We start from the raw sequence: 11,711 nt of genomic DNA, 5'->3' as shown, positions 1-11,711 counted from the left end.
CTTTGAATTCATTAGTTTAGAACTGCTTTTAATTTGGTGTTTCCCTTGAGAGCCATTATATTTTTCTGCTGTCAGCCTGATGTTGAGGAAAAAAAGAAAACTGGCAGATGTGGCGTTTTCATCTAGTGTGCTTCATAGTTAAAAACAGCATTAACTGCTATGCACAAGCAGAGCATTACTTTTAATAATCCATCACAACTATTAAGTAGTTTAAATAAACTTAGTTTCAAAGATTGCTGCCATGTCGAGCTAACATATTTTTTCTTGTTCATTATAATCCTTCTATGTTACAAAAGGATGCATACGTGCAACTTTTTTGTAATACACCCACTTGAAAAGTATTGAAAATCTTTAACAAAGAGAATTTTAAAAAAATTCTATAGATGTCTGGCAAAAACAGCGTTTCATATTGTTCTTACAGTATTTTATACTTCTACTCCTGATGTGACTATATATAGTTTACAGCCTCATTTACTTTAATGTGCTACCTGAATAACATAATCATAGCAATAACTATGGTATAAGGTTGTAAGGTGCATGAACCGCTAATGCTTTCTGACGATTTAAATGACTTGTTCATAAAATGTTCTTTTAATAATAGTGGTAAAGCTTTTAGCACTAGATGTCAAAAATGCGAAGAATATTGGCTTTTTCAAGTGTTATTTCTTTTCTAGCTAAAGTGTGTTTTAATAATAAATAACACCAAAAGCCAAGGTTATGTGGCTCTTGTCTGAATGGCGCGATCCCAGCTGAAGACTCTTCCCACGTATGCAAACGGCTTGACCCCTGTCCGCACAGTTATGTAACGTCCCTAATGTGTTTACTATTTCTTTGTTGAGTTTAACGAGATGTTCCTTTTACCCAGAAAGGTCAGCATAACCTGTAGAAGAATAACGTCACATTAGGTGGGATATTAGGCTGTCACCACTCCATTAGGCTCTCTTCCGACAAAGGGACTGTGCCTTTGTATTGGAAACTGGGCAGACTTGCACCACCACCAGCCTTTCCAAAGAGAGCTGTGCTGGGAAATCAGTCAAAGGCCAGGCAACTACTGAGGGGAAACGAAGATTAAAACATGAAAATCTGATTTTCTTTTCAGTTAAGCATCTTCAGGAATATTTGTCTTTCTGTATCTTCAGGTTATTTGGCGTTACAGGAAACTGCGCTGCCTGCAGTAAGCTCATACCTGCTTTTGAGATGGTGATGAGAGCTAAGGACAATGTTTATCACCTGGACTGTTTTGCATGTCAACTTTGTAATCAGAGGTAAGAGAATGTATTGGGTCTGTTCCATAAACTAAGCATTTATTTGGCTCTATTGTGCGTATGCATTCAAGTGAAGAGGAAGCATCTACCAGTCATGGAAGCCCAAGATTAAGACCAGGATACTTTCCATGGGTCTGAAGCAGAACATCTTTTATGACCTTGGCCAGAAGAATTTTTGTGCCTCAAATCCCACACCAATAAGCAAGAGTAATGTTGCTTCCTCTTGCTTCAGAAGGCTGTCTGTCAAGTTTAATTAATTAATATTTTAAAGGACTTTGAGATCCTTTGCTGTAGAAGAAAGAGCTATATCATTTGTCACTATTGCATTAATTTCATATGAATTCTTCATTTTTGCTGCACGTATTTCTTTTAAATTACATTATGTCTCTTCCTGTTGACGGAACTGGGGTCAGTGAAATTTACAAGATGTTGTTCCCACCATTTTCTCTGTAGCATCATTGGGCTTCCTTTGCCCTCTTTTCACTTCCATCTCTTGACTGTAGCTTATAGAAGGATCCAAACCAGACATTTTGTTCTGAAGAGTCATGTATACAGTTGCAGAAGAAAGGCCAAAAATGGTAAAATTACAAAAACTGCATTTTTCAGAGGCATTTATGGCTAACTCACTGTAACAACATTCAGACTGATGGCCAAATCCTATTAGAGAAGTTGCTAGCAGCTTTCCCATTGACTTCTATGGGGTCTAGGCAATGATAGAACCAATTATGTCCACTCCTTAATGTACTCATTATGTTTTTTCAATTATTACATAATCCAATTTAGAATTTTATAGCAATCTTTTTTTTTTTTTTCCTTTTTTTCTTTCTTTTTTTTTTCTTTTTTTTCCTCAAGTGGGAAGAAAAATGAGATGTACATTCCTAGGAAGTAATAGCAAATTAGGAAGACAGTAGTCTAACACAACAAAGTTAGATACAGCTCTAAATAAGCTTTGCTAACTCACCTTGTCCTACAGTATGTTATTTTGTAACACTGTAGTCATTTAAAAATCAAACATCCCTAAAGAACTATAAAATGTACAGCTGCTAATAATTGTAACACACTACAATTACACTCTTTAAAAAAAAAAAACCAAATTGACCTTTTTCATCGTGTTGCATGGGAAATTAAAATACCAGGCAAGTAATAACCACTGCTTAAACTATATAATAATGCAAAGTAATTATAGGTTCTAATGCTGTTTAAAGTCCTATATCAATTTTGCCTTGCCACAAAACTAAAAGACTGCATTCCAAGCAAGGCAGGCAGAGCCTCCCAGTAGAACCCACTCAAGACTCACACATATGACTAGGTTTCGTTTCTTAAACCCTTCGCATCCATTTCTGCAAACCGCTATTCTAGTATCATTATTAAAGTGCCTAATATATTTCTGTTGTTCGCTTCATTTATTACATGCCATAATGGGGCTGCATATCTTTAGTGTTGGTTATGCACAATTAGCACTTAGTTATTGTCTTGTCACTTCAGCCCATACAAGACAAACTTCTTTAATGCAAGAAGTCAGCTAATCTTCATCAGTCAAGCAAAGCAGACAATGTTTGGTACCCTGAGTACAAAAGATTTTCATTATAGTTAGCGCTCTTGGATCTGAAGAAGTGAACTTTCTTTTTCTTGCCCTGAAAAAGCAAAGCTGTCATGATTATTTTTAATATTCCTCCTTTACCGAAACAAGTGTGAACTAATGCACAATTTCACTTTGCAGCTCGTATCCGTCGCGCTCTGCCCTAACACCACTTACTCCCACTGGAGCAGTGCTGTAAGGTGTTTCTGAAGTGGAGCATGCCAGGGACGTTTTATAATTCTTAGCCATATCATCCCTGAGCCTTCAATCTAGTCTCTTATTTTTTATTTTGCGTGTAATTTGGACAAATGGATAGTTTTATGAGAGCCTTAGATTGGGAATGTAGGAATTGATTTACCTGAAATACAATCAAATTCACCTACTCAAAACAGGGAGCAGCTCTAGAACTTTCAATGAATTTCAGAAATTCTCAAAAGTAGCCCTAATCCTGAGTATAACGCAATAGCTCTCAAGGATACTAATAAAACATGCTGCCTGTAGGGTACCTTTTTTTCCTCACAGTTTGGGGCTAGTGGCACTCTGAAGAATTAATTTTGTTTTTATGTAATAAATCTTATTTTGTGGATGCTCCAGTTTAGCTCCTCTGTGGTTCCTATGGCAAGGCATTCCACTGACTACACTCTCTCATTAATAATGGCTTTAAATCTTTTGTTTTTCATTACTTGCACAATAAAAATAGAAACTATCAGTGCTAGACACTGGCCCATCACCACTATTTTATATATATATATTTCTACTATGGAACATCTTTCTTTTCTTTTAAATTGAATAATCTTGTCAGTCAACATGCCATTAATAATTTCTCTTATGCTTCTCAGCAGCCTTTTTTCTTCCTCTAGTTAAGACAGAGGAATTAAAACCAAATAGCAGACTTCAGGTGAGGATAGGTTTACAAGATAGCAGTTTTGTTTTATTTCTTTATTCTGTGCTGCTCCTTGCAGTCAAAATAATCTTCTTCAGTTGAGTGCCTGGATCTGCTCTTCGTTTTCATTCCAGCCACAATCCATAGCATGGTATTTATTGAAGAGAAATATTTTTATTTACAAGCAAAGTCACCAGCAGTATAGAAAAATTACCAACCAAACTAGGAAGGCTCACCAGCTATGGCCAGATGTACATTTTTAACTTTATTCACCATCTTTATTTTCTACTCTTCATTTCTATGGGATGTTCCTTACACTGATAAAAGCACACCACATCTGGAGTACTACTGCAAAGCCTGTAGTGCTCTGTTGAGCTCCGTGTTTGAGATTTTTGAGATTTACAGTTCCTGTCTACCATTTTCTGAACAGAACATATGTAATGTTCATAAGCAAACTGAATAATTTCTTCAGTCTTCATTACTTTGTGTTCACCAATGGTGAATGTCTCCTGTCAAGTTGTCCTTGGTTGTGTTCCTTCCTTTGTGCTCTGCTTTCCAAAGTAACTACTAATTATATTAGTTCACATCACACTGATCCTCGGAATGGCCAGGTTTTCAGGCTTACCATGGCATGACCCTTGTATTCCCACTGTTCAAACAGTTGATTCTGGCCTAGTGAAAACGAAACTTGACCATCATCTATGCTTTTTGAGAAAGAATCAGTCGTTTTTCTGCTTTTCTGCACAGCTTTTCTGTTTGCTTTACTGTTTCTGAGCATCTTACCATACCACTTAAGTTTCAGTGTGGATGGCTGTTAGACCCTCATTTTCAAGGGACCCTTTTTGGGCCATAAACTCCATCTCTGAACTAAGCTATAATGTATCTGTCCCACTTTATTGGCCTCTTGAAAACTAGATTCAGAGTAAGAAGAAAACATTGTTGTCTCATATGATGTACTCTGAGAACATCCTGTGGCAGAACTCCAGATGTAAGGGATCTCCTGAGCCACCGAGTCCTGTTCCATGGTATCCAATAGACACTGTGGCATATTTTCTATTTCATAAAGCTGTTCAGCTCTGCCATCTAATTGCTCTGTCCAGACAGTTTTTGACATTTTCCTCTTTTTTTTCTTGCTCCTGATGTTTAAAGCAGTAGAGATTTTGTTCTGCTCCCAGCCTAAAGGTTTTAGCACCCCCCCCTTATCTTTCTTGTCTCTGTCCTGTTTACTAATTTGAACTTCTTTCATCTTCTAAATATTTGCAAAGCTTAGTAACAATCATCTTAATGGTTTGAATGCTCTCCTTTCTGCTCTGTAACCACATTAAACCCCTCCACAGAAGCACTTCCCCTCTCTTTGGCAGTAGTCCCCATATCATTGATTTCTGCAGAAAATTTTAAAAAAAAGAACTAAAAAAGATGGGAACCACTGGAAAAATAAATAAACTCGTAAACAGACACTGCCTTTCACACTTTGTCAGCTTGCATGTGTGTGACTGGCAAAATAGAGTGGAAAATCTTGCAAGTGGGCTCAGCTGCATCTTTGCTTGACACTTCTGACTGCAGCAATGATCTCTGCCTGCCTTTGGCTTTTCCACTTTCCAGAGTTTCGACGTCCTTCCTTTCAATTTCTGCAGCTGCTTTAGCAGCTTGTTTCATACTGCTGCCATAATTTTTGTCTGCCTCTGAAGTCAACTTGGGGTATGGTTTAAAACTCCCATCTGCTATCAGCGAGGGGCATTTAAATCAACTGCTCTCTCCTTCTATCTGAAGCAACCTTTATTTTAATGGACACTGGGCTGAAAATGGTTATATACGCATTCAAATCACTGTCCTGACGTAGCTGTAGACACTTCTTTCTGGTATCAAATGTAAAATGCCCACACAGTGCTGCCTTTGTTCTCTGTCAAGGTGGGGGAGAATGTGATGCTAGGAACGTGCTTATTTAAACACCGGTGTTAGATTTTTGTTTGTGCGTTCAGCTTACAAATTCTGAAAACCTCAGAACTGTTTATTTTCAATTATTATCTTTAAATTTAGAATAAAAATTAATGTATCCTTCATGTTTGCTTTTAAAAATATAATAAATAAGAAGCAGATCACATTGAGGTTAGTTACTGTAAATTGAACTGTTCAGTTCTATGCATTACATTATATATTCTGTGTATATGTAGTGCATCTTACTGGTAAAAATATACAAATCCAGCCACAGCTTACACTTTCCAGCCTTTGATAATAGATGGACTCTTTGACAGAATACTAAAATTAGTAAACCATAGGTGCAGACTAATGAACTGAGTGATATACAAGAGTGGTTTAGTTCTACTAGTGCTACGTGCAGATTAACATTGACTTGAGTTACATTGGAAACTCAGATTAGCTTTTAAAAAAAGGAAAGGAAGACAAACAGAAGACAAGTTACATCCCTGAGTATAAAAAGCAGAGTGGAAGGATGTGGGTGGAGTAAATCTGGGCTGAGGGAAAACAAATAAATGTTTCCAGATTTTATTTCTGTCTACCACAAAGATGCAGCATTACCGAGGAACACTTCACACACAGCCATCTTTGTTCACAGCAGTATTTCTCTCACTTTCTTAAGTTTTCAGTACCTTGACATGCACCCCGTACATCAGAAAAGATGACAGACAGTAGTGAGATCTCCTTAAATGTCTTTTCTGAACAGTGAAATTGCTATTTCTCAAAATTGAAGTTTTATACTACTTTTGATTAGTCTAGGAACACCTTCCCCCTCCAAACAAGGTGATAATAGAGGTCGTTTTGTAATATAAATGGCCCTCCTTCTGCCATTGTGAAATATGACAGGAGTTTTAGAATGTAGCTTAATTATAATGGCCATTCTACTAATGTCACAGTCATGTCAAAAGTAGTGTTATCAATGTATGGGGGTAAGTCCAATCTGGCATGTTAATGCTGCCTATTGTATATTTTTCCCGTTCATCCTGCATGCCTATTAAATAAATTGGGTGAGGGTTCTAGGAAAGGCTGAAGACTACCATCTGCCTGCTGGAAGAGTAATAGTCTTGCCTCATTATATACTCCTAACCCAGTTGCATCTCAATATGCTCCTTGACTCTGTTTGATGTATGTGCCCAAATTGTGTCCTGATTTACATCCTATGTCAATTCCGTGACGAAAACATTTACCAGAGGTGGAAGGCAAGGCTTGAATTTGCCCTTCCATTTTAAACCTGATCCAGGTTTAAATCCTGGCATGTGCAAAAGCAGTCTGAAGGAGTTACAAGATTTAGTTCTTTGGCTTCAGAAGAAGGTAAATCTGGTTTTCAGAGTCAGATACGGTTGAAAGTGTGGAACACGTTGGACAGAATTTGCTGCATTTTGTCTGTATCTTACCTTTTCTCATACGCAGGAGCTAGCATACCACATTTAGATGTTTTTCACCTGGTTCTTACCTCCTCATCACCTAATGAATGTGTAAATCATACATTTAGTACTCAGGGATACACACAAATCTCACCATGGTCTTAGACAATGTGCTTCGGTCACTGAGCTTACATGAAAGTGAGTGCAGAATTTGGACTACAAGTATGGCAAGAAGCAGGTTTCCCCCCAGGCACAGTGGCTCTCCTCTCAGTGTGCAAACCTAGCCCCAGATGAACCTGAGAGCATCTTCCCATGCAGACAGACTCTCACCCCACAGGTTATCACACAGCCCAGCCTGTCTGGGCAAGCCACAGGCAGCCTCTGTGCAAGACAGCTGCACACTCAGAAGGTAAATGATTTGTGGAACCGTGTGTGTTTAAAGCCACTCATGCATAGAGCTGTCAAATGCCATGTAGACATAGGTAGAGCATTTCTGGCTCGACATATTAACATAGCAAAAAACATTGACACTTTTTATTGGGAAAGGCAACCTGACTCCCTCATGTAGATAGTGTACTTTAGTACAAACTGTGGCTGAAAAACAAAATCCTTCAGCCAGGATTTTGATGTGAGTGATACAGTAAGAAGCTGTAAAAGTACTGCCATGCAAGTGAACTTCATTTAGCAATGTATTTTTCCATTGGTTAAATAAACAAACCATGCCAATAAGCTCTATGTTGCACTGGATCACAAAGGAGCATGTAGCTGAATAATATCCCCAGTTTAGAGTTGATGCCTTTTCTGGGTGGGCATCTCAGCTTTAAGCTCCATCAGTAGTTGTTGGGGTAATTCCAGTGGGGTTGCTCATTTGCAACAATACCTTATTTCCTCTGCTTCATACTCATCTATAGGTTCGTTTAAGAGAAACTAAGATGGATTTTTTTTATTGATTTTTTATTTTTATGTGACTTCTTTGGGGGGGAAAACAAAAAGTCTTCAGGTATTAGCACTAGTTAAGACTCATTGACCTAATATAAGAAAATGCACAAAAAAAAAATTCTGTTTGGAATACTTTCTGTGGACAAGGACACATAAGATGGAAACTAGAGAAACCCCTGAAGAACTTGCTTGCTTCAAATATTTCATCACGTATCCCCAAAATACTTCTTTGTTGTTGGCTGCCCAATGTAACAGGATTGGGGTGGGAAGGACAGAAGGAACATGTAAATTCTGTAAAACTGTCTTGACCATAAATAAAGATTTGGGGATCATTCCATAATCTCGATTTTCAATCATCAGCAGCAGCAGGCAGTAATCCTAGAGAAAAAAAGTCCACAAATAAACAAACCAATTTTCCTTTAAGAGCAGAGCTAATTCTTTTCAATCCACTTTTTTATTACACTATTTTCCCTCTATCTATTTAGCTAGCATAAGGATAAATTTCCAAAGCTACCCAGTTGGAAAATAAATGGGTTCACTGTTTGTCTAGCATTCCAATCTTCACAAATGTAAATCAGTCCAACTGCTACTCATTTAAACCTCCAACTTCACAAAACATTAAAGGACTGCTTTCAATACACAATTTAATCTGTGACAATTCACCAAGTTTTCTGCTTGAACATCATTAGGAATTGACTATCTGATAAAGAGAGACCACTATCAGAGGTCACGCAGGTCAACTTGTGTAATTTACGTAGTTTTACTGGGTCAACTAAGGCAGGCACCACCATGTGAAGGTTAAATTGTTACAATTAAATACATATACAGCTATTCCCATAGCTACTCTGTTGTTAAATCTACCGCAAACAACACAAGCATTTATATCTGACCCTAATTGTGTCCAAGATGTCACCATTTGAAAATTATACAAAAAAAGGACATTATAATTTGTTACACATTAAACAATACTGTATGTAGTGAGATCCATAATTAGCGGGTAGAAACTGGTTTCATTCATTCACATCAGTGTTAAGGGGTTCATTTAGGTTACTTTCTTTCATTTTAATTGGAATAATGTGAGCAGTGCCTCCCCATATATTTTATAGCTGAAGAGTTCACCATAAACAAAAGAATGTAACCCTGCCAAGGCAGTCACTAGGGAAACTGTTTTTCTATACATTGGCCCTATTCACTTGTTCCCCAAGCATCTTCAAGAACACCAGCTTTGCTGGGGGGAAGGGTTGAGGAGGTGTTGGTGAAGAGCCTCCTCACGCTCAAGAGTGTTGCTTAGCTGGGAAATACCACTTTGCTCCAAGTTTGAAGCCAGACAGCCAGCAGTGCTAACGTTACGTGATTTTCCTACCCATCAGAGAAAATCAAATGAAATAATTCATAGCATTTTGTAGCAATCGGATCATTCTGATGCACATAATAGCGTAAAAAGCTATGTATACTGATACCACAAGAGAGAAAGTAGTTAGCTGACTGACTAAATTTATAATCAATTGCTACAGGAGAGAAGAAGGAAAACAAAGGTTTCTCTGCATACCTGTGTATGTGTCTCTGGTTTGCATCACAATATGCAGAAAGCTTTTTTTATACTAGGAAAGGTTCTCAGAAACACCGGTTTAAATCAATTCTAGTTAAATATTCAACTGGAATATAAAGCAAGAAATTCTTACTGCTGTGTCTGTACAACATAAATATGATGCATCTCAGGTGGGCATTCTCCTCTATATGATCACTTTGTTTTCCTTCTGATTTGTGTGGAAGCAGTACATTTACTTTTCACTCAACTCAGTAGCCTTAGCTATTTATTCTGTTTTATCTGCCTGCTGATGACCTGATCCAAGACTCCCACAGTCTTTGGTGGGCTTTGAATGAAGCCTTTGGCTGGGGAAGCAAAAGCACTGATACACACCAAGCTTTTTGAAAGCACGGACTGGATTCTGCTACCAGGCCAATTCCTCTGTTGAGCTCTCGCAGACACGCGTTGTCCGTCTGTCTGTGCTGCAGCAGACGGCAGAGATGTGAGCCTGTGGTGGGTACAGTAAAATCGTGAACACTTGTTGTGCATTCCTTATGTTTAAGACTTTGTCATATGATTCGCTCTCGAACTACCTTTATTTTTTGCTTTTACTGTAATTTCAGATTTTGCGTTGGAGACAAATTTTTCCTGAAGAACAACATGATTCTGTGCCAGACAGACTATGAGGAGGGTTTGATGAAAGAAGGTTATGCACCCCAGGTTCGCTGATCTGATGCCGCACCGTTAAGAATACAAAGCACTATGTTCTTTTATCTTTTTTGCTCAACATGTATATAAGAAATGACACAGGAACCTACTGAATAGCGTAGATATAGGGAGACAGAATGGTTGCGTGAAATAAAAGGCGGACTGCATCTGTATGTAGTGAAAATTGCTCCAGTTCAGAGTTGAATGTTAATTAAAAAGGTACTGTACATACAGCTGGATTCTTTTGCTTGCTATTGGGGTTTTTGGTTTATTTGTTCGGGCTTTTTGTTTGTTTCTTTTTGTGTCACTTGGCATGAGATGTTTATTTTGGACTATTGTATATAATGTATTGTAATATTTGAAGCACAAATGTAATACAGTTTTATTGTGTTACCATTTGTGTTCCTGTTTGCTTCTTTGTATTGTTGCATTTAGTACAATCAGTGTCTAAACTTACTGTATATTTATGCTTTCTGTATCTATCAGCTATTTTAAATGAGCTGTATCTTTCTAGTAAAAGGAATTAAAGAGCAAATCCCAACCATTATGCTACACGTAGAGCTTAAGAATACTGTTTACATTAAAACTATTTAGAAAGCTAATAACTCTAGCAGCACCTGCTGCTATTGATGCTATGGTTAAGGGTCTATCAGCACTTCTGTTATAAGCCTCTATTTTTCAGGGGTTAAGCATCTGCTGTTTAATTGCAAAGATTTTCCTCAAAGAGCACTTTTATTTTACTACAAAATTTTGAAAAGGAAATCTGACTGTTTTGGGATATATTATAAAAGGTACAAAAGTTAATGATCTTGGGTGCTGCTTTTGTGCCCCTCAGGCATTCAGAATGCCTGGATTTGGTTTTTAATTTTGCTGTAAATTAAGTCCTAATGCAAGCCAGTGCCTCTGGGTATCTTATTTTATATATATATATATAAATATATATATGTTATTTTTCTGAGCACATTTAATTTGAAGGCGGGGAGAAAAGGGAGAGTACTTTGTTTATGTGCAATTTTATTTTTTTCAATACAAAAGGGTTCCACTTTCTTTCCTCTCTCTTTTTTTATTTTATTATTTTACTTTTTTAAAATTGGGTTTAACCCTCAAGGTCTGTTTCAAGGTCTGTGTCCTCAGCAGACCCTGGAAAATACTTAACCTAGAAGGCACTGTAAGCAGCCCCCTCTAAGGGTCTATTTGCATCAAGGAAAGGACCCTGAGCTGGCACTAGGAAAGTGGCTGCTCTCTGGGACCTGCCTCAGTGCGTGCTGAAGGTAATTTAAATTCTGATATAGATGGGACAAAACTTTGAAGTACCACTACAGAAAGTGAGGGCTACCACAGTCAACCCCACAAGTACTTCGTTCCTGAGAACATTCCACAGCTTTGTCCCATCAAAACTGGCGATTAAAATCTTTTTGACCAAGGAAGAGTTATTGCTGACACCTACTGTCACCAGTCGGCCCATTTTCTA

General features: G+C 37.7%; 1 protein-coding gene across 5 annotated transcripts in view; it reads left to right on the top strand.

Moving 5' to 3' along the window:
* Positions 1 to 10,633, top strand: part of LMO3 (LIM domain only 3) — a 58,784-nt gene extending 48,151 nt beyond the window's left edge. For all 5 annotated transcript variants that reach the window (XM_048930015.1, XM_048930005.1, XM_048929996.1 and 2 more), the window contains 2 exons: positions 1,140 to 1,265; positions 10,156 to 10,633. In XM_048930015.1, the coding sequence (XP_048785972.1) occupies positions 1,140 to 1,265; positions 10,156 to 10,261 (232 nt within the window). In that variant the 3' untranslated portion in view covers positions 10,262 to 10,633. The remainder of the gene's footprint in view (positions 1 to 1,139; positions 1,266 to 10,155) is intronic.
* Positions 10,634 to 11,711: the final 1,078 nt, after the last annotated feature.

The sequence above is a fragment of the Lagopus muta genome, chromosome 1 (genome assembly GCF_023343835.1).
Source record: "Lagopus muta isolate bLagMut1 chromosome 1, bLagMut1 primary, whole genome shotgun sequence".
Classification (NCBI taxonomy): domain Eukaryota; kingdom Metazoa; phylum Chordata; class Aves; order Galliformes; family Phasianidae; genus Lagopus; species Lagopus muta.
This window is presented reverse-complemented; position numbering and strand designations above follow the sequence as displayed.